The sequence below is a fragment of the Anas platyrhynchos genome, chromosome 11 (assembly GCF_047663525.1).
Source record: "Anas platyrhynchos isolate ZD024472 breed Pekin duck chromosome 11, IASCAAS_PekinDuck_T2T, whole genome shotgun sequence".
In the NCBI taxonomy this organism is placed as follows: Eukaryota; Metazoa; Chordata; class Aves; order Anseriformes; family Anatidae; genus Anas; species Anas platyrhynchos.
The window spans coordinates 4,340,016-4,363,327 of record NC_092597.1 but is presented as its reverse complement, the minus strand read 5'-3'; the positions used below and the strand labels follow the sequence as shown (position 1 = coordinate 4,363,327).

The 23,312-nt window shown below is 40.5% G+C and overlaps 1 protein-coding gene and 1 long non-coding RNA gene across 20 annotated transcripts in view; one reads left to right on the top strand and one right to left on the bottom strand.

The window, feature by feature from the left end:
• LOC101799056 (uncharacterized) overlaps positions 1-1,171 on the top strand; it is a 140,248-nt gene extending 139,077 nt beyond the window's left edge. Inside the window, exon 13 of the long non-coding RNA XR_011812148.1 lies at positions 1,059-1,171. This is a non-coding gene — a long non-coding RNA (uncharacterized lncRNA). The remainder of the gene's footprint in view (positions 1-1,058) is intronic.
• Positions 1-23,312, bottom strand: part of SEMA6D (semaphorin 6D) — a 277,603-nt gene that overhangs the window by 6,648 nt on the left and 247,643 nt on the right. For 11 of the 19 annotated variants that reach the window (XM_072043616.1, XM_027466880.3, XM_072043620.1 and 8 more), the window contains 16 exons: positions 8,182-8,338; positions 7,708-7,819; positions 7,066-7,126; positions 6,878-6,940; positions 6,691-6,792; positions 6,380-6,470; positions 5,983-6,102; positions 5,436-5,524; positions 4,463-4,680; positions 4,223-4,354; positions 3,868-4,023; positions 3,607-3,780; positions 2,734-2,874; positions 2,552-2,629; positions 1,633-1,724; positions 1,227-1,283 (listed from right to left, as the gene is read on the bottom strand). In XM_072043616.1, coding sequence (XP_071899717.1) covers positions 1,227-1,283; positions 1,633-1,724; positions 2,552-2,629; positions 2,734-2,874; positions 3,607-3,780; positions 3,868-4,023; positions 4,223-4,354; positions 4,463-4,680; positions 5,436-5,524; positions 5,983-6,102; positions 6,380-6,470; positions 6,691-6,792; positions 6,878-6,940; positions 7,066-7,126; positions 7,708-7,819; positions 8,182-8,290 — 1,795 coding nt within the window. In that variant the 5' untranslated portion in view covers positions 8,291-8,338. Of the gene's footprint in view, positions 1-1,226; positions 1,284-1,632; positions 1,725-2,551; positions 2,630-2,733; positions 2,875-3,606; positions 3,781-3,867; positions 4,024-4,222; positions 4,355-4,462; positions 4,681-5,435; positions 5,525-5,982; positions 6,103-6,379; positions 6,471-6,690; positions 6,793-6,877; positions 6,941-7,065; positions 7,127-7,707; positions 7,820-8,181; positions 8,339-20,623; positions 22,500-23,312 lie in introns of those variants that run through there. The other 8 variants (XM_072043609.1, XM_072043621.1, XM_072043614.1 and 5 more) reach the window with 4 other exon arrangements.

The following is a 23,312-nucleotide window of genomic DNA, read 5'->3' as shown; positions in this document are numbered from 1 at the left end:
GAAATGCATGAGCAGGAAACATATCAAATTGGGTTTACAATCCAAAATCTACTTTGCACAAAAGTATTTTGTGTTCACTGTCCCATTAGGTTTAGGCGTGTATGTCTGTGATGTGAGATTTGACTGAGAAATGTACTCCAAAAGCATGCTCATTCAGGTCTTGAAAATCAGGTTCAATTGTATCTGTTCTAAAATATCACTTTGAAAATTCAATTGATAACCACTAACTGAGACAAGGTAGCATTTCCATATAAAAGTTTTGCTTTGCTTTCCTAAGCAAGTATCTAACTTACATTATGGTTAATATATCTGGAAAATATTTGTCTCAGACATTACTTCTTCTCAAGTTACAGAAGTATAAATATAATCAGAAACCAAACCAAAACAACAACAAAAAAAAACATGTTGTTGCACTTTTGCAAATTAAACATAGAAATAGATTCTTCTCAGATCTGTCAGTCAAACATGCCCTCAGTTTGAAACAAGAGACCAAGTTCCAGGAGGAACACTGGAAAATACGGCTCAGTCTTGCTCCTGTTGAAGTCAACACAGGTTCTCCTTTTGAGTTCAACAGAGAAGCATTGGGTCCTGCCTCCTGGAACACCAAGGGCTGACAATGAAAACATTGTTAGAAAAAATCACTCAAGGTGAAAAGGATGTGAAAGTCTCTCTGACAGCAGTACATAAAGCTTCCTAGGCTACCTTTGTTTACACAAGTCCTCATTCAGCTACACAGTTTGTGATATTTTTTTCCATTAGCACAAACTACTTATAACATTTTAAAAATATAGAAATACACATTTTCTGAAATGCGTATTTGTACAAAAAGCTTGCTGGGAAAGAAGGAAAGACGAAGGGAGCAGTAAGGAGGAAGATGATGAAATTCTGCAATTCATCTACTAGAGATGACCAATAGGGGCATTCACAAATGCGTGGCTGGGGATACAGAGTAAAGCTTAGTGGACTTTCGTGCAAGTGAAGATGTCATCTATATTAATCAGGCTCTTTAATAAAAGATGTCTCAATAAATAATGAGCTGTTAACATGCGACTACACAGGGTGAAGTACTGAGTGAGAAGAGTCTGACTATCTTTACCATCAGTGGGAACATGAGTAAAAGCACAAAAATGAAGGATTGCCAACTGTGCAAAAGGAAAAAAGGGCTGAAAATGCTGAACTGAAGGAAAGTAAAGGTCAGTAATTCAAAAAAATTAAAAAAAACTAACCAGATGTTGGGTCGCCAAATATTTTGTAATCTGGTGTAGCTGTAGTAGGCAAAATTTCTAAAAGAATTAAAGGAACAAGTAATCAGTAAAAAGTAACAAAAAGAAAGCAAAAGATCTCAAACCTGAGTGACGGAAAATGAAAACTAAAATATTACTGGTTATAAAAAATAAATTCTTCAATACTTTGCTGTAGACCCCAAGTAGTTGTAAACCGGTGAAGGAGAAGAAAGACAAAACTCTGCCACCCAGGACCAAAAAGTTCATCTTTGTGAACATTCACAGTAACAACAGGTGATGTGTTCATCGTATTACTGAAAAATTCATCATAAATTTAACATCTTTAGTGAAGCATGGCCACAGACTACTGCTGAGATATTATAAATGAAAAGCAATGACTATGCCTTACCATGGCAGTCCCCAAGCTGCGCTGTGTTGCCATATTCTATATCTTGTACATATCCTCCAGTGCTGTGGTTGTATGAAACAAATAAAGAGAACCTGCAATTAACAGTATTAATAGGGAAAAAAATAGTGATTTTTTTTTTCCTGGAAGCAATAAATGGAAACATTCAGTCACCATAGAGAGGCAAAACCTAGTGTATGGCCAAAAAAAAAAAAAAAAGGTTTTATACAACACACAATTTGTTTATAACCAGGCTTTAACATTGTATATACAATGCCAGTCAGTAGAAAAGATCATGTTCTTCATAGTGACCCTGTCACGTCTACACTGTGTGTGCTCTTGGCTTTGGATAGAACTGTACAATTATACTAAGCTGAAGTTTGAGCTAGCCTGCTACAAAGGCCCCTTTTTAAGATACAGCTGCTAATGCACTATATATTACAGACTAGATCTGTGCATAAAGCCTTTGATATGTATATACATCACCCTAGTTTCAGTGTGGAGGCAAAACCTTTCTTTTTCCCTACTCTGAAACCTGTGCTTTTGTATTTTCAATTGACTGTGCCCTGGCTGTGAGCAGGGCTGGGAGGGGACAGCGTGTACTGTCCTGTCTGAGCTGCTCAGGTTTACAGGCAGCAATTTGTTGCTATCCTGCTTCCAACAGCTCTTCCTGCAGGTCTGTTTGTCATCACACACACATGTAAAACCCCCACCGAAAGGAAGTCTTCACTTAGAGTTTGCAGAATTAAAACTTTCAGACTTCAGCATTCTGTTCTCTCATATATATAGTACATTCAAAAAACAGCTCTAAAAAACAGACATTTATTAATTGAGCGCAAGGGAACAGGCACAGGATACAAGCTTGTATAGTCTACAAAATACATAGTAGAGATGGTGGATTAATTTGAGAAGGAGTACTTACGGCATGCCTGGTGTCACTCTTCCACATGCCTCATGGTCTAACCAGCCACAGTATGGGTCCCGTGAAGCAATACACGCCCTTGCAAGAGAAAAACCCCAAAAAACATGCATTTTTTTAAAATTTCCTTCCCCAGAGATGTTGGCACCCTTCCTTTAAGGGAGAATTCAGGAACGGGGCCGTACTTTTTACATGACCCGTGACGCTCACACCGACTCAGAGGAATTCTAATGACGCAGCTGGAGAATGCCACAAACAGAGCATGGTGGTCTCTATCTAGCTGAAGGGAGATGACTCTTCTGTCTTCCTCACTCTCAGCATTACACCTGTTAAGAAAAATAATGGGAAGCCATTATTTTACAACTGTAGTACTTTGGGCAGAGCTTATGCTGAAAACATTTTATTTATTTATTGTTTGTTTGGATACTGAAAAAGGAATTCCTTATATAAATACAACGTACTAGTCTTTTCTGAGTGGCTTGTAAGCAAACATGATTTGATAAGCTGGGTTATCAATACTGACTTCTGACTCTTATTTACAGCTACATGACTATTTTAAAAATACAAATTCATTTTCTTTGTTCTCCCAGATGACATAAATATCTCAACAGAGCAGAACAGGAGTCCTGTACTGGGCACCTGTAGAGTCTAATTTCCAAATCCTTTTTTTCCAGAATAAACACATTTAAAATGATTAGATGTAGTTTATTTATTATTGGTCACTGTTGAGAAACCCTCAATAAAAGCTCTCAGTGTTGCTTTTTAACAGCAGATTGTTCTGATGTTTGATATTCAGGAAGATGTGTATCTATTTGTGGAAGAATTAGACTGTATCACTGGCGTCACTAGAGTGGAATTAGGTTGTTCACTTGACCCAAGCAAAATGGCAAGTAACCAAATATTTTCAGGTTATTCAACATGAGAAACACTGTGAAATGACAAATAAATGATGATGTTGGTAATAATGAATTAGTTTTGGTTCACCATCATTTTTATTTAGCTAGGTACCAAGGACTAGATGAAAAGCTACATATTTTAGGTGTTCTGGTAATACTTACTTTGCATGATTATATGCTTCAATCTCTTCCAGTAATACACTGTCATTCAAAGAGAAAGGCCTGGTCTTTGCCAAGATTTTAAGTACTACTCCTGCTTCAGAGCCAACAAATATGACTGTGTAGTTCTGGTATGGTCCAGCAGCGTGGTCTACAGCAATTGCTGTCAATCTGTATCTATCAAGACCAAAAGGCATGTCATTAACTAACAGTGTGTTTCCTTGTTTTCCTTCTCACATGCTTTAACTCTGAATTATGTCATACCTGACACGTGTTTTGGTAAACCAAGGCTCCTCAACAATTGAGGGAACAGCTGAATCCATCAAAGGATGAGATTTAATGAAGGACAACGTTTCGTCTGGGAAATCAATGGAGGTTTTGTAAGCTTCTGCTAGGCCATGTTTTGCACAGCAGCCAGGTCTGAAAGGAAGACAACATTGTTTTTTCCCTCTTGATATTTTAGTTAATGAGAGAAGGCAGCCTGTTAAAGAGCATCCTTATGGTTAAAGTGTAAAGCTTTGCTTTGATTTTTACCGAACAAGTCACCCAAGAGTGCAGCTGATTTTAATGTAGGCCTTTCAAGGACAGTATTACAGTATCATAAGTAAAAACTTTTTACCTTGGCTTTGGTACTTTGTCTTCAGGTACAGCTGTCCAAACAGAGTCGGGAGTCTTTTGTTCTTTAAATCTCCCTTTGAAGACCTTCTCAATGTCATCCATACTGAAAGCACAGACTGCTGAACCAGGGATGCTGTAAAACAAGAAAAATAGTTGCAAGAACTCAGACTACAATGGCACCAATCTCAGTGTAAGAGAGAAGCAAAAAACTACCTTTGATAGAAGGTTGCTCATCTCTCACCTGTTAAGCTGTGTAGTGAATACACCGACAACCGTAGGGACTCCATTGATTTCTATTATGTCTGTGATAGACTGTAGAACATCAAAGTAGAAGAATGAATCTCCAGGAACTGAGCAGTTGAGGCGAGCTTTTAGAAAGGATGTCCAATGTTTTTCCAGGACTCTCTGAGAACCCCCCATGTCATTTTTGCAAATGCGTGCCACACGGGAATACACAGCCTGCGAAGGACAAAAAAAGAAAAAGGAAAAAGGAAGAAGGCTTGAGAGATGCAAGGGCGAGAGTTCTTGTTTCTGAGATATTAATAAAGAACACTGAAGATCAGAAAGGCAGTTGTCATTCATCCATGCAGAAAGAAAGAAAGCAAACAATGTTTAGCTGCTAGTGCACAGGCATTTTAATGTATCATCAAGCAAACGCAACTCTGCCAGCTTGTCCCCTAGCCTTCTTGCCTTCAAAATCATATTGTTAGTGAGATTTAAAGACTCTAATTAACCATGTGTAAAGGAGTTAATAATTTATTATAGAATATCCTTCCATGGTGAAGCATGAGTATTATACTCTGTACTGGTATGACTGAATTATTCAATACCCAGGGACATTAGATAAACTTCTTTGAAACTCTTCTTTTGTGTTGTTTTCTTTTGTTCCTTTAATAAGCATGAAAAAAAACAACACTCAGATTTTCCATTACTTGCCACAACAGTTAAGGCAACAGTGAAACAGAAAGATACCTGTAGAGAGCTCTCCTAACTGCATGGCAGAAGGAATACAAACAACTTTTTGGTTGAAGAACGCCCTGTTCTATTTTTCCTTTTTTTTCCTCCCTGTAAATTATAAAATTGGGATAACTACATAAATTTTGTACTAGTCCCTTCTTCTTATAGTAAACTGTGCTTGTTACTGTTGCTGTTTTAGGATGATCTAACTCTGCAAAGACTTGTAGCTAGCAATAGCTTGCTGTAAGGATACTCACCTTGCCTAAATTATTGTGCTCTACAGCAATTTCTCGAAAGAAGAAATAAACGTAGTTCCCGTATTCTATGGCATGGAGGAAGTGTGGCTCTGTAATAAAGAGCAAGGAGAAAGTTACTTCAAAAAATTGTTCAATTGGCATACAACACTGACTACACTGTGTGATTTGGCAGCTTTTCTCCCACAGGAGAAGCTTCTTCTCTATACCAGCTAACAAGAGGTCTAGTCTTCCAGACACTTGAGGATGTCTAAATATGGGTGCACTGGAGCTTAAATGGACTTTAAGGCCTTAATGTTGGCTAATGGACTATAAAAAAAGCCTCAAAGGAATTGCATTTCAGCATAGTTATTTTGTGACTGCAGATTCATTCATTGATGTATTTAACAAAAAAAATTGCTTTATTGATACTGCTTTCTTATTGTGATCATACTATGTTGAAAGTTGCACATATGGTGCCAGTAAGACATGCTGGCTGTGAATTACCTGACTCTCTGTGCCACTGAAATTATATTCACCATTCATATGGGAAAACACTCCCCCAAATTACCTTTTATCCATTTGGAATCATACTTTATTGTTCTTAAGGCAGATCCATCCCCCATGCTGCGATAAATAACAGCATCACTTGCCAGGAAATCTGCTACAGTTGCTGAGTACAATTTTCCATCTAAAACGGAAGTTGAAAATGTGGTATTAAAAAGCCTTTAATAATCTACAGAACTCTGACTAGGCTGTATTTGTCCCCATTTTTTTTACTGCCATTCTTCCACAAATTGCTGTAACCTATTTATTAACAGGTCAGCTTCTAATCCTTTGGAGGCCCTTTAAAAAATTTAAGAGTAGAGGCACCTTGACACCTTTAGTTTTCCTGTGCTTGCTTTAAAAGCGCTCTGGCTGCTCTGGTGTCATTAATCATTTAGACTCATTACAAGCAAAGTTCTTACCAGCAAAGAGGGCGACATTGGTTTGTCTGGCATCAAATGGGCATCTTGCCAAACCACTAATTTCCTCCCCATCATACTCCAATGTATTCAGCTAGAGAAGAAAAATAAATGGGTGGTAGTGTCATTTCTATTTTGTATACTGGCACAAAAGCATAACATTGTCTTTCCACAAAACTTAATTTAGCAAATTGGCTTCTGTCTGGTTTTATTTCACCTTGAAACACTCTCCAGTCACACTGGCTGTATTTCCTACAGCATAATTAGTGCAAGCAAAACCAGTAACAGATTAATGACATATTCAATATCCTTACCCGATAGTATCTGCACATAGGATTAAATGCATTTGTTCCACAGACAAATACCATCTCATTGTTTCTTGGAACAAAGACTTTAATGAAGTTATGGCATTCATCCTGAAAAGAGAGTTAAGATGTATCAATCACATATTTCACGTATACAATTCACATTAGCAGGTGACAGTGCATGTGATAAACTTACTTTATGTTTGCCTTTCATTGCACAGTTCTCTCTGTCCTGCTGCCTTGACCTCCATGTTAATTTCTATTCAAATCAAACCAGAAAAATGTTCATTTTCTTTCCACAAAAAAAAAAAGAAGCCAACAACAAAACAAACAAACAAACAAAATACCTCCAAGCCTCCCTTTCCAATTCCTCTATCTACTCACCCTGCTTGGAGTAACTTCTGATTTTGGAACTTCATTCAAGTTTACAGTGTAAACTTGATCCCTGTTTGCCAAGAATAAAAAGATACAAGTCACTTCATTAATTAACTGGACTTAGTTTTGTTGAGCTAAATCTATTTTTAGAGTGTTTTGTTAGACAATAAGTTTCTATGAAATGCTTATTTTCTGCATTATGGGAGAAGTTTGTGCATGGGCAAATAGGGTAATGTTGACTTTATCGGTGTGGACCTTAGATTGCACCTATAGTATCCAGTTGCCCCATCTTTCCATTATGTTGAAGACTAATTCAGACTGTAAATAATCAGGTGTTTTACACTCACTTCCTATGTCCCTGATGCATCAGTCCAAGTTTAAAATAATCAGGGGAGAATTTTATCAGAGCAATAACATAAAGGAGGGAAACGAGTATTTTATCATTGGTTTTAGCATAACTACAGTAACTGCAGCCTTCAAATCCAATTTTCATGCACTGGCCATAGATATGGTATGTTTCTCTAGGAAGTCCTCCCCCAGTTTTAATTTTTATCATATTCTGCAGATTTTTTAAAAATGAATTTTACACGTTAATGCAAAACCAGAAGAGAAAAGAATTTTAATCTAATAAACTGACTGAAGGAAAATTACCTGCCAGCGATATAAAGTGTGTCTCGAATTTTCAACATCAGTTGGAAGTCCAGTCGGTGCTGAGATTCATTGCCTGAAGGGCGTCCTCTAAATACTGGATATTGCCTTGAATCTGCAAGTAAAAATGGGCTACACCATCACTCAGGATTATAGAGCGAAAGAATCAATATATGGCATTGATTAGCTGTATATACTAGGTGTAGAAGGGTTTAAACTAAATTCGTTGAGTAATGTCTTGAATATAAATGAAAAAAAGATGGATAATGTCAGCAAATGTTCTTTTTCCTGAAGTTATTGCTGTATTTCTGATTGCTTTTTTAAGAAAATGATTAAGTGTTCCATTAAAGATACAAAGCCAGTAAACACATTTCAATTTGAAAGGAAACAGTTTTGTGTTTTTTTTTTGTAACTTCCCAAGGAAAAAAAAAAAAAAAAGCATTAGAACTTTTTCCCTAGTGGCTAGGGATTACTTACAGTGGTAGTCAACAATGTTAATAGGGTCCTCATCTTCAGGGAAGCTGACAGCTCGGCATTGGGACAGACTCATTAGCATAACAGAGGCACAAAGCAGAGGAAGCCTCATGGCTGGTGAAAGCTGAGCACTACCTTTGTGGCAACACTGTTTAACTACCTGGAAAACAGGAACATACCAGTGAGATTTCAGCAGCACAGGGCAATAACGTGACTTCCTACCACAGAAGGTGCGTTTCCTTTGTGTTTCAGCACTGGCACCAGTGGACTTAATCGATGCTTCTGAAAGGCCCCTAAACGTAGAGTGATGGAAAACTGCTGCATGACATATTCCTGCTCAAACCTGCTCTGAAACATATGGATATTTGCTAATTTTCAGCTGGATTTACAGGCATTTCTGAAAAAGCTGATGATTGTCAGCCCATTTAATTCATGGGAATAACAAACAGAGCATGCAGGCTGCTGACCTGGCAAGAAAAATTGTCAAACTTCGGATTAGAATTTTAATTAAACTACAATCTCTTCCCATCCCCTCTATCACCGAATGTCATCCAATAAAACCCTTTCCCCACAAAGTACTTAAATCTTATCCACAAAAAGTCATGACACACACAATCTGTCTGAACATCCATTCCATGTTTTAAAATTACTGCTTGTTTCTAGGCTGTGCCATCATACCACTAAGCCTAACAGGCTCATTGCCAAAGACGTTATGTCTAGGACCAGGCAATTGATGCTCTGCCTTGAGCACTGGCTTACACATATGTGGAGTGAATGTAAAAATGCTGCCTCTGTGGTGCACAAGGGTTTGTTGCATGGTTTGCAAGTGTGGCAAAGAAATACAGATCATGGTGCTGAACTGAGCTCCTAACAACCAGCTTTCCCCCTAATGCTATTTGTTATGATAAAAAGCTAGCAACTCAGCAGCAGCTCTCATGGGGTTTTTGGTTGTTTTTCTTTTTATTTTGTTATATATGTGCTATAGATTATATAGCACATACTATGATAGCAACACAGCCTTATACAATGAAGTTGTTTAGAGGGGTAAGGAAACATCATGTCTCCAATTAAACTGCAGGGATATTTTAGCAAGCAGAATTCAACTACTCAAGTTGCAATTTGGGTACGACGCAAGAAAACATCTCAAAGTGAAATGCAATCTTTAATGACCACAAGTGGTCTGAGCAGGGGTTAGATTTCTCATTACAATCCTGGCACATGCGGTACTATTCCCTGCTCCAACCTTTTGGAGACATTCATTCAACCCTGATTCACAGGTCAGAGCTTTGAGTCATCCGTCCAATGCTTTACAGTTGCTGAAATCAGTTATTAAACCTTTGTCTAAACAGAATAAAATAAGCCTTTAAATTTTAATGTTTCAAGAATTGTTGCGAGATGTACATGTTGCCAGTACAATGTGCCAGCCCTGATCCAGCAAAGCACATAAGTATTAATCATTTAATAATTTGAAAAGCAATTTAAAAAAAAAAAACACAACACTTCATAACAACACTTAACCTTTTAGTACTGCTTACTTGGGTTGAGAAAACTGTATTTAACTGTATTTATTAATTGATACTACAGCTGGCTAGGGGCAGGGCTCCTTCCATCCACAAAGCTGCTGAGCTCTGTGAGTTCAGATTGTGAGGAGACCAACTGAAATGCAGATAATATTTGGTGATGGGAGTGGAGCTGTGGATGTTGTCTGAATGCCCGTCCATTATGGACTGACCTGAAAAGAAGCATTTTCCACCGTTAATGATATTTCTGTATCTCAGTCCACCCAGCCAGAACGGATGGGTTGTGCTTTTAGTCAAGACTGATGAGTGCAGTGGTTAATAAACACTAATGATTCCTGGCACTTTCCCTCTGCTCTTCCTTGTCCTGACATGGCCTTTTCAGCTGAAGCATCTTGCATTAAATTACTAATGAGCAAACTTAAAACAAACTGGAATTAATAAAGTTAGTTCAAATTAGTTCTCTCTTGTGAAAGCACTATTAGAGCAAAGTCCTGCAGCACAGTGGCTCCCAGACACAATAACGAATCATTAATGGTTACACAGTTCTTTTTAAAATTATAATTGATATATACATATATACATACATACATACATATATATATATATATATACATACATATATATATATATGCATATATATACATATATATATATAAAGAAAATCAGTCTCCAAATATCTAATCCACTGCTGGCCCAGTGAAGGAAGAGAAATGGAAGGCATATAAACAGTACGTTGTGTTAGTGGACAGTAACATCTACAAGGTGCTTAGTAAAAGCCCTCCCTGTAGCCTCATTTCCTTAGAGAATGAACGAATACAAACTGCAAAGGAGCAAGATGTCCTCCCAGCCATGTAGGCTTTAGTTAGTGTAGAAGATGAGGCCATGCATGGCCCACACATCATGACGCAAAGAGACCTATCCTGGCTGCAAAATGCACACAGCCCGTAGTTGTAAAAGTTCTGCCAGTATGGGTGTATCTTAGGAAGAGTGTTTTTTTTTTTTTTTTTTCTCTTTCCTTGCCATATCTCATCTAGGAAGAATTCAATGGGGCAATGAATTTGAAACTTAAATGTAACTTCCCTTACAAAAGCAAATACTGTCTTCTGGACTCAGAAGGCTGCAGAGTACAAAAGGGCAATTTGTCTGTGTATGGGCCACAACAACAGTGACCTAAAAAAACAACTTGTCACAAAAACAAAAAGGAAACTACCAAAATGCCAGGTAAAGGAAGAGGGTATCATTTTTCTCAGATTCAACTTTCCTGATGATATACACCCAAACTCTACTCCCTAGAAATCAAGGCAAAGTTTTGTAAATGTAAAGCCACAGGAGGTGTGAGACTGCATCCTGAGCAGGAACAAACATTTATGTCTTCCTCAAGAACACCCCCCCCCCCCCCAAGCTCTAAATATTTTTTCTGAATATTTACTCTGAGAACACATAAGAGGTGGGAATACTTGCGTTCAGCAATTCTGTTAGCTAAACCTTTCACAAGTCTTTCAAAAACAAAACACCTACATCTGCTTGAAGCACAGATGTTTGTCATGGCAAGAGAAACACACAGGGAGACGGACTGCATCAGCAAACCATACCTAGCTAGGTAAGAAGTACAGCTTTCCTTATTTTGCTTGTGAAAATACTACACGCAAATGAACAGTAGTCCTGATTTCTAACTACATACAAAAAATGAAAAGGCACCTGCTTTAAGAGGGCATTCAAATGCAGCTTTTAGCTGCAGGGCACAAACTTGAGATCAGAACCACTGAAAAGAGAATAAACCTAAAGAACAGCAAGTTGTTCTTCAAGAATAATAAACCCGTTCCCTGGATAATCAGAAAAATGGGCTCCATCTAGCCCTTGGAACAGGGGTTTATGACAGCCAGGTGTATGCTTCTGGTACACACAGATATGCTGGTGTGAAAGACGTAATTTTTGCTTCATTCAAGCCTATTCTAGAAGCCACTACTGTGGACTACAAATAACAATGCTGAAGTATCTGTTTGGACCAGAATAGCTGATTACGAAATGCTGGCAATGTCTACCCTCAAGAAAATGTAGAAAACAATCATACTCTGGGTCTGATAATTTTTCCCCAGCCAGGATTCAGACCAGTCTTTAATTAATTTCTCCTATAAATTGCATTCCTAGCATTTCTGTTAGGAATCAATTCATGGCAAGTGCAATCTTTTGGAAATTACCATATCGCTATCCCTGTTTTGCAGCTGGGTAATAGAGGCACAGACAAAGGCTGAATTTGTGACCAAGGCTGAATTTGTGACCAAGGCCAACAACCGAGGGAACCTTTAAAGCACCTGAGCTGCTCTGGGTTGCGTTACTCTCCTGGCAGCATAGGCAAAGCTGGCCAGTGCCACCAACACAGAAAAGCAAGGAACAGATCAGAGACGTGGGCATTTGCTCCACACCGTAACTAGCTGTGCCTACAAATACAGAGAAATAGATGTATAAACGTTAGCTGTTGGCACAAATCCACATCAGTAAAGTGGCACTCTGAGTGAAACAGGCCTTGGGGTGAGCACGACTGGTCAGGAGGAAGGCAGGCAGTTGTTGCAGATATAAACGGGCTCTTGGTGTCTGGCACCTTTCAATCTCAGATACGAAGCCCATCCTTCAACTCCTGACTGGGGGAATCCAGAGAAGGAGGATATCATTCCTGCTAAAATATAAGCCCTTCTTCAAACAATCACACATGAAGGGGAATAGGCCACTGTTTCTTGCCCATTAATCTACTCCAGCCTTTGACAATGCACTGGTGACGCTCCATCAATCATCTTCGCGTGCGCTGCCACGGAAAAGAAGAGGGGGAAGGGAAAGGGCATTCAGCCAACTGGAGAGAAGCAACACATAAAATAACTTCGACCCAGACTGATGCAATATCTTCTGTTATCTCAAAAGAAACTATAAGTCTCCTTAACACAGTAAATGTTTCTCAAAATGCTAAACACAGACGGGAGTGCAAGAGTGGCAAATCCAGGCAGAAGTTTGAGATAGGTCATAATGAAAAATACATCCCCAAAATTAGTTCACTTTTGGAGAATTTGTTGAGGCAAAGGAGAGTAGGTTTCAATAAAAAAGCTGATAACCAGGTACTTAACTCAAAAAGGCTTAACTGACTGCACCATCTTCCTTTCGCAGCAGGCCTAAACCAGGCTCTGAGGCGAGATCAGGAATCTCCTGGGTACGTGGAACTATGTTCTAACCATGGTGAGGGTCAAGCAGAACTGATTGGTAATATGCTGAGTTTAGTCAATTTACATGATGTGTTTTCACACAATCCCAAGTGGCTTTGACTAAGCAGGAAATCCCCCTCGCCCTGTGGTCCCTACCATGTGCAAATGGCTCCCTCAAGGCACTGATTAGTGCAGATGCCCTAACTAGTGCATTTGAGATGGTACCTTCTGAAATTTTGAGCATGAAACCCTTCTAACAATAAGCCAGAAAGAAATGAAAGAGAAGTCCTTAGTGCTACCTTTTCACAGATGCTCGGAAAGTTTCTCATTGCAGTGGTGTAAAGCTTTTTAACCCGAAGACTGCTGAAAGGTCTGTTGGACTGGTTAGAGCAAGTCACAGACAACCTCACTTGCAACCAAACAGCCAAATAAAGTTACGCTGGTCTCAGAATGGGAATTTACTTGTGTTTATCACCTCTCCCAACTTTTTTTTTTTTTTTGTATGTAAAGGACAAGTGGGGTTAAAAAAGGTTAAAATGTTATTTAGCCTCAGTGATTATTTTTTCAAGTAGAGATCACTTTTGGTCCACTAGCTGCAGGCTGAAAAACATTAGTTGAGAAGGGTGAGCTCAAATTCTGGGCCTCATGAAGTTCACAGCAGCACTGGCACGGCCTTGGCCCTGGGGGAGTAAGGCTTTGCGCATGCCTTCACTTGCTGGTGGTAACGGCTATGAGGTGGGACTCCAGCTTGAACTCCAGCTGCAGAAAGGAAAGCTTACTAGTAAGGTGCTGGAGCAGAAGCTGCCCTTCACCAGTGGGTAGCAAAGAAAGGCAGGTTGCTGCTGAATTTGACTAGAAAGTCAATCTTTTCAGAAGCTAAAATATTTAGTACAAGATAATGAACGTGGTATGGGCCTTCTCTGGTGCCCTAGGTCCTTTGTGGAAATGTATGCATTGGCAACCTTGGATGCACCATGGTATTCAGTTAGAACAGCACCTCCACCCTGGCATGGACTAAAATGATTACAGCAGTGCCACTCAAGGGTAAACCCAACACCAAAGTGTGCGTCGGTAATCCAGACCTGAAAATGCAGCATTTTCATATGATCCAAGACAAAATATATGATCAGCATGGCCTGGGGTCTGATGGCTTGAACTGTAGAGAGAGAGCAAACAATTCTTTGTCCTACCTCTATTTTTGGTCTGTGTCTCACTGTGTGAAACAGGTATGAGGAATTATTTGCTTACATGTGAAACAGAGTTCTGCATAAAATGCAATGTTCGACTAAAAAGCTGTATCACTATTTACTACATGAGAAGCAGGGGGATCAGATTCCTATACTGGATTATATCTATCCATAGGTTTTCTAATAATGCAATTGTGACTTATTTTGTTTTTCAGATATATTTTCTTGTAAATGTGTTTCTTTTAATGAACAATGACTTCAGTAAAGGTCCTGAAGGCAGTGCTTGGCACAGAGATTTAGTATACATTTAAATCTCAGAGATTGTCTATAATATGGTAAATCCACACTGTGGAGTTTGGTGACAGACTGCTTCAGCTAATTATCAAATAACACAAGAAAATATTTGTGGTTATAATAGAAGAAGCATACTTAATGTATTACTGTGGTCCCTTTAAAAACTTGTGGCATTATTATCTATAAATAGATAAGAAAAAATGTTCCTGTCCTATAGAAGTGCACTCAACTTTTAACTTGCAGTATGTAGCCATTCGTATTTTTATAACAACAATTTTAAAATCTACAGCTCTGAAGAAAAAAAAATAGAATGTTGGGAGCCATGATGTTAATTCAGCACAAAAGTGCAAATAAATGTTATTTTAAGATAGTACTTTTTTTTTTTTTTTTTTTTAAGGATTCTGCATTAACACCTCTTGATCTACGTGTAAGAAAAAAAAAAAAAAAGATGGTTTAGGATTAAGTGATGAAACCCTACCACTGAGTATCACAGCTTTCATCTTAATTGGTTTATGGTATTGCTAGTTACACTTCAGTTGTTTGCAGGCTTTTAATGTTACAGGAAATGCATCCCTCTTCTCTGGAACAAGCTGACAGAACACTTGCAAAATGGATAGGGTGACTTTTAATGATGCAAATGCTTAGTGGATGATTAGATGCACTTTGAGGGCTAAACTCTCTTGTGATCAAAAATTTACTTGAACACAAGGTAGTTTCAGCAAGAAAGGAAATAAAATGCTGAGGAAACCGTGATTGCTTCAATTATGTTTATTTTAATTTTTGAGAGTGAACGTTAACTACCTTCCTTTACCAGGGCAATATAAAAGCCCTCCAGCCAAAAACAACTGAGTTCAGCTCACATCTATGATAAAATCTGCTCTCTGTTGTACAAAACTCCTGAAATATATGCTCCCCTTGAAAGTCTGCCACGGTTAAGCTGTAGGTGATAAAGTGCAAGGTACTTCAACTTATGCAGTGCTCCGGATTCACCATTTTAGCAGGTCTGCATTTCATTAATTCAAACTGCTTGTGCCCAAGTTAGACTGCCCTAGCAAATGCTAAATTTATTCACAGAAGCGTCCAAGGACTGTTGCAGAGGAAGTCTGTACAGGGACGTTTGGGTCCTGTGCTGTTCTCTCAGCACTGATCCTCCCTCTGTTAATTCCTGGCCGCAGGTGGCACTGCTAGCATGTGCCCCTGTCCCTGCCCCAGTCCCCAGGCAGCTCGAGCAATGCCATCCTGCTGAAGCAGGTGGCTGCAGCTCACTGGGTGAGCTGGGTGTCTCTAGCTCACAGCTGTATCAGAGGTGTCTGGCAATTTTCAGTAGTGTTTAGTCTGAAATCTTTTTATCCTGAAAACTAGAGTGAAATCTAAAACTGGGGTGGCAAAGATCTAATTACTCACAGTAGTACATACAGTCTTGGATGTAGGTTTAGAAACAACCCAACTGCCCCCCTCAGCCCCAGGCAAAACCCTAAAGCTAGACCATAGTACTACCTATTCCTCCCTATAAGAGTTGGCTACAAATGTGGGTGAGAGCCCTGAGTGAAATAAGAACCTTGTCTACCTGCAAGCCTACAGTACACGATTTACATAGCAAGACTGTCATTCATTTCAGCTTGATTAGGCACCATCTGATAAGGAGCTCTATGACAGGTATGAACCAGTATTTGCAGGTGAGAGCCTAACAAAGGTCTCTGGCACTACTTGGACAAGTCCAGGTGACACCAGAGACACTGTGAACGGCTAGCGGCACTGCAGGTCTCCGTGCTGAGAGCCCTGTGGTCCTCCAGAAGTGCACATAGCAACCTTCACCTCGAGCAGCACTCCAGCCATGGTCCCCAAAACAAGCACTGCCAATTTAGGCCTGGAGACCAGGAGGTCAGGATAATGGGGATAAGATGTTCTGAAATGGGACATTCAGGGGAAAGAATATGCTGCAATGAGCAGCATAGCTGAAGAACAAAGGGTACTGTGGAAAAAGGTCACATCTGCAGTTCACAGGCTGTGCCCCAGACAGTGTTGCCATCAACCTCACTCCAGAAAGCATCTCCTCTTCCCCCTGCAGAACATCCCCACAGCATCGCAGAGCTGCACCTTGCTGGGCCATGGGGGTCACTGGCTTGAGCTACTACTGCAGCTGGGGAAAAGGGCTGCTGAGTGGCACTGCTCTCACTTCAAAGAGAAAGTAAATGGCTGCCAGAAAATGTGAGGGGAGAGGGAGGCTATCAGAAAGAAACACATCAGAGCATCTTAAGCACTGCGCTAGTATTATCAGCCATTCTTGGAACTTGAGCAGTCAGCCAGCCTCACCCACAGGAATACTGCCTCTGGAGACTGGTGAACAGCGTGTTTTTAACTGGTCTTGTTTTTTTCTGCATGGACAAATCTGGTAGCCGGCCACCCAGTTACCTATTTGTATATGCAAAGCATGTGCTTTGCCACTTTCCTGGCCACAATCAATTACATGTACAAATGCAGGCATGAAAAACTGGAGGAAGCCCAAGCTCAAAGTTAACGATTACTATTATCTTGTTAAGCATTAAAGATTAACTACACCAGTCAAAGGATGTGTTATGAAATGTCTTTCCCAAGACAGAAAGTAAATAATGGGAGATTTTTTTATTATTATTATTTTTTCCCCGTTCAAAGACTACTCAAAATTTAGAATAATTGCTTAAAACTGTTGCTTTTATTTACCATAATATCAAAATGCAGTCCCTTGCCACGTGACTGTTCATATTTTTACTTGAGATGTCGTGCAGAAACACATGGAAATCTGGTGAAGGCAAACCAATTTTAGAACATGTTCCGAGCAATTGTTTTGCAGCACTGCCCTACAGTATGAAGTCTCTTACATTTCTTAAATTGCCTAATCAAATGCAGACTCTGTTCCAGTCACGCTAAATTTTCACATAATGGCAGAAAAACACTTCTTTCTAGACTAGCACTGAACAGTTGGATCACATTATTATATTTGCTGCTTTTGTAGCCTGTGAGTATTTGTAAGTGTATGTATAGATATATTCGCAGTCATGGGGGAGAGGGGCAACAGCGGTACTGTTTCTGTGAGCCCCTGGGGGACAGTTGGAGCAGCAGAGGTGGCTCTTCAAGAGAGGTGCCCATGCTGAGGGTCCACTGAGAGCCCCTGGGTTATTGCAACAGGGGTTGCAGTGAGATTTTTGTTTTTATGCGTTTTAAAATGAGATGCATTAGTGCAAGGTTTGAGCCAGCTTGACTCCTTGCCTTACATTCAGCAGAAGTTATTAAACAGATATAAAAGCAGCTAGGTAAATTATCCTGCTGCTGCTGCTGCTCCCTGGCACTTCACAAGCCAGCTGGGAGTTCGAGGCAGGATTGGTGCAACATGCAGCCATGGCTGTCCTGCTTTGGGTCCCAAGCTGGGAGACATCCCTGTGCTGCATCATACCACTTCAGGGAATTCACAAAGAGCCACCTGCTTCCCATGGGCCAAATGCAACCTGTAGAGCCCATGCTTGGCAGTCACAGAGACAGCAGTCACTTGGAACAGGACACTGCCGTGCTGGGCACCGGCCCTCCCATCCCTCTGCCTTTTACCTGTCACCTCATGGTCACATGCACCCCTCTATGGCAGGGAAGCACGTCTGTAACACTACCACCAATGTTTTAGCTTGCAAGCCACAGATCAAAGCTTTAGAAGTTAAATTAAATCAGTAACATATGGTCCACAGTGCCTGAATGAAGGTCATAAGGAAATCCATGGCGGAACAGGGACTGAAACTTGGGATTTCAGAGCTCTGCAGTGCAACCTGCCCCTTTTTCCCTTCCATATTGCCCCCCTGGATCCCCAATACAATTGCAGTTTCCCTAAATCCTTGTGTTATCACTAGTTATACAGGACCAGTGTAAGAATGACTAAGTAAGTTTATTTGAACCACACACAATACAGTCGGCAGGTCTATTTTTCTCTACAGCTGCACCAAATACATTTAGGTTTGCGCTGGCATAGTTTGCTAAGACCACTGTTCAATCACTAGCAGTGCTTATGTCTTTGGCAAGGATGAAAATCTGATGCTTTAGGGAGAGGAAAAGCCATAATCCACTCTCACAGTAAAACCTGCATAGTAGTACAAAGGACAGAAAAAAAATTCTATCCATACCCTTGCAGGGAATCAGATTAATCCTCAAAACATGGGATTTGATTATCTTTGTTTGAGGTTATCATTAAAAAAAAAAAAAAAACGAACCTATACATTGCTAAAAATATCCACATAGCATTTACTTTATGAAGAAAGTATGATTTATTGAGCAAAAACGAATTACTGGCTTCTCAGTGTTAATCTTTGATAAACACGTGCTGGGTTTAAGAAACCATCAAGGAGAGCAGAACTTTGCAAATTGAAAGAAACCATTCAACTCCACGAGATGATTTTTTTCCCCCCTTATTACTCCTTTCATGAGACACCTGGGGACATTGTTCACACACTGTTGACAGCTTTCACACCACTGCTTTTCCTCTGTTATCCTTACCCCTCTCTTCAGCACTTGTCTCCAGGTGGCAATACACAAAATAGTTGTATTTGCAAAGGGTGCCAGTGCAGGCTTCTAGCCAACTGTTTGAAATTAAAAGGGCCCTCTCCTTCCTTGCTGCTTGGTTGCTTCGAGTTGCTGCTGCAGAACCCAGCCTCCTTGACTCACCAGGTACTAAGTACTCTGATACTTAACACCTGGGTACTGCTTGGCCCATGCAGGGTACACGCAGAGCATTTATGGCTGTTTCTTGTTGTAAAACCACCATCCCACTAACAGGCAGAGTAACAGCCTGCTCACTAACACTGGACAACATTCAAACACCATCTAAACTTTTAATATTGCAACCATAAGTATACACTGAGGCTTCCAATGCATATGATTTTCTCTGTAACCTCCCAAAACAGGGAGGTTACGCAGCCTGATAGGATGCTTCACACACCACAGGGAAGGGGTGCCCAAGCAGAGGTATACATAAACAGGGTCTTGAAATACCAGCATGAGACATTTCTTTTGACCCCAAAGCACATCTACCACGACAGACATACACAAATAACTGCAACACTTTCTGCTGGAGCTGTGAGTAGCTGCTGCAGTCCCTATACACCACCAGTACCTGTAAACATGCCCAAAAGTGCAACAGTGGCACTTAAGGAGAGTACCTTTGGTTTCATGCTACAGTAAAACTGGGAGGAAGGTCCTACCTAAGGGAGGCACAAGCTGGTTCCTCACTACTGCTCAGGAAGGCAGAGGCCCAGCTGTCGTGACCATTTGGCATAAGAAAGATGAACTATGCGGCTCACGTTAAGAAAAGCCTATTATTCCAGTAATAGCTGAGCACAGTGACCAGCTGATCACCTCTCATTTCTTCTGAGGTTTTGCTCCCACCACTGACGGCAGCCATCCTGTGATGCTGGTCCCTGCTGCTTGTTACCTTTCCAGATGAGCACCTCTGCTTGCTTCCCCCGACTCTTGAAGAGCTCTCCAGCACACGCCTGCCAATTCTCGTCATTTGCAGCCCAAACCCTCTTCAAAGCTCCCTTTGCCTCTGATGCCTACAAGCATGTGTGCCCCTTTCCCCGACACACACGGCTCAGCTAGAGTTTAGGCAGCTTGTGCACGAACACGGCTGCTGATTATGCAGGCCAACAGGGCTCTCCTGCTTCTCACAGCCCCTGCCTGGCTGTACGCATCTGCCGTCTCATCTCAAGCCATCCATTGTGGGGCACAGGATCCATCCTGTAAATAAAAATTCTGTGTATGCTGTGTTCCAGTGCCTTTCGAATGAGAAACACAGGCTGCAATTTGGCTCTTGGATGCAACTGTTAACAAAAATAACAGCAACAACAAACCCTTCTGCAAGAAGAGTATCTGTGTGCAAATATGACCTCTGTAATCTTACCAAGGTCAAGCATACCAAGGCCAATCTGCTGTGTGAGAATATAAATCAAAGCTGTCCAGAGACTGATTTCATTTACAAGGTTTGTAACCATTCTGGACAGAACAAATGTCACTTGCTTGCTTGAGCTCCTTGCTCCTCCTCCACCATGTCTTTGCTCCTCCACTTCCACCCCAGCCTCTACCCACCTGGCAACACCTCCTGACCTCCTTTGCTCTTGAAGGCTCCTCTTCTAGCAAGAAAGCTGTGGCTCATACACAACAGCCAGTCATGCCAGGCCAGTTTACTTAAATTATGCAAAAATTTCCACAGGTGCAATTAGCACAGAGCCACGAGGGCACTCACCTGCGGGTTACGTGCCATTCAGAGTACAGGTCACAATTAAAACAAACTGCACACCAGCTTCTTTACTATTGCGTTCACAGATCTGTAAAACAAACCCGAGGCACACATCTGTGGTGAGTATTAGAGTCTGGGCACAGATCCTGTGAAATCACATGGTTTCCGTTGTGGAACTAAAAAGACTTCTCCAAGAATGTGTGAAACACACAGCCCAAATTCTCCATTTCTTTCTGTGCTCTCCGGCTGTTTGCATGGCTAAGTTAAGGCAGCAAGTTCTGTTTCTTTATCTGGCAGCTTTCAAAGCACACCCTGATCTGCAAACCGAAGGAGCGAGCACAGGATCCTGCAAGCAACCTCCCTCTCAAGCAAGCACCGAGTTAACTTAATCCCACTCCACAAAACAGGTTGCTGCCTTCAGACTGGAGCCCCGCAAGGAAAGAGTACAGCGGTTGCCTCGCTCCCAGCAGCCATCTTGCGGCCTGTCTGCAGGTGTGCCTGCTGAGCTGCAGCAGGGCCTGGGTGCCGGCACGGCACAAACTTCATGTTCTGAATGTTAACTTTAGTTACCATAGCCAGACAATGCTGCCAGTGGTGTGGAAGAAAAAATTGCTGCAGCCAGCTGTGCTGTTCACAGTCGGATGGTTTCTGTGTAGCTCCAAATGGTTATGGCTGTTGTGGCCAAGGACAGAATGATGGATGACCTACACACAGTGTCCAAGCAGGGAGAATCGCAGAAGTTCACTTTGGGGTTGTTAAAATGCTAATCTGGGTTAGTTAACAAAAGCCGAATGGAATAGAAAAGTTAGGGAAATAAACACAACTCATATGTTATATATGTGCACTACAGATTTGATCTCTGTGGTTACACAAACATTTGACTTTGGAAGTGGGACAATTCAACAGCCGTCCTGTTTGAATAAACTGAATCAACTTCTGATATTAGCTGTACTGTAATTACTGTCAAACCACAACAAGGTAAAGTGGCCTATGGCAGACAACACACAGAGCTGCAAACAGCATCGGAAGAGCAATAATACGATGTTTTACTGCACACCTCTTCCACGTGACATGGGAACAAATCAGAACCTACTTTCTTTTGAACTCCAGGCTGGCACCTATTCACAGAACAAGTAACAACTTAATAAAATGGCTTAGATGGATTTTAACGGTAACTGCAGTAGCTTATCTGATCCATAAGAAGAGATCATCTGTTCTAACAGCAGTTTTGAAGAAAGCAACATTTGAACTGTTTTAATTACACACAGAGCTGCTAAGACTGAAAATAACTTATACTACCCAATGCAAATAATATGCCTTCCATCTTTTCTTAATTACTCGTGAAGCAAATTATTACCTTACCCAATGGAAAGACATCTGATTTCTCTTAACTGGAATTATAGGTATGTTTAACACACAAATATGTAATCAACCACCATATCCTTTATTCAGTAAGCACTGCAAACACATAGTGCATTCTCTGAAAAATACCACAGACTGAAACACAAGTAAGCCCAACATAAGCTTATGAGCACAGAAACTGTTCTTGTAACTGGTTCCTTTGTCTTGCAAAGAAAGATCATAACTGAAATGGTCTCTGTCATAGCACTCATTTGACACTTGATGAAAACTAGCCATATTCTCCAAGGATTTCCACTTGATTTCACTGCACTTGATTTCACATTTCTGTCTTTTTCTGAAGGAAGCATAACCTAAGTATTTCAATGTTTTTGTACAGGTTCTGTCCAGCTAACCGGGCTTCACATGACTTCAAGGGATATTGAATGCTGTGTTAAGTGCAATAGCATTTTAAAAAAGAATAACAGACATAATGATTAAGAGCTGCAGCCTCTGTGTGACTGACTGTAGTAAAACCAGAAGATGTTATTACAAATACTTAATATACGCTTTGAAGTGAGCTTCTATGACGTACTTTCTTTACCTTCACGTATCTTATGACAGGACAGATCAGACTGAAGACTGATTTAGTCAGAATTAATTGCATATGTAATTAAGCACTCTATCTTAATGTGTGCACTTCATAAGTCTACATCAAAGTTACTGCAGCTCCAAGGGCCGAAGTATCAGCTCTAACAGTCGGCTCAGCTCAGCCACACAAAAGAGGTAGGAACATTCAGATGGTCCAGCTAACAGGGCCTGGGAGACTTGGGGAGGGGTGGGAGGGAAGATGCAGCCATACAGCTGGTTTGTAGAGCTTTGACAGGGCCATCACTGTATTCCCGGCACACACTCCTGCATCACACAAAGCATGGTTAGAAGATGATATTATCTTTGTTGCATCTCAACTACAAATGAGAACAGGTACCAACAGACTGCAGGATAGGAGGGAGGACAGTAGCTGTTTACTGTAAATGAAGATGCAGATGAAAGAGAGAAGCCTGTTAAATAAACCAATTTAGAGCCTCTGGGTTATACCGTTTTGACTGTTCTTTTGAAAACTGAGCTACATAATTCAGATCTGTAATAAATTTTGACTACAAACTTTCTCTTCCTGTTTTTAAAACAACTGGGCTTTATATTGGTTAATATAAAAACTGTTAAAGTTCGTGGTTATATAGAAAAAGAAATCAGAGCACTCAACTGGCAATTTGTATTTATCTAAGCCAGAATAAATGTTTATACAATATCTGCCAACATAACAGAATATACCCGCCACTTACTACATTAAACACAG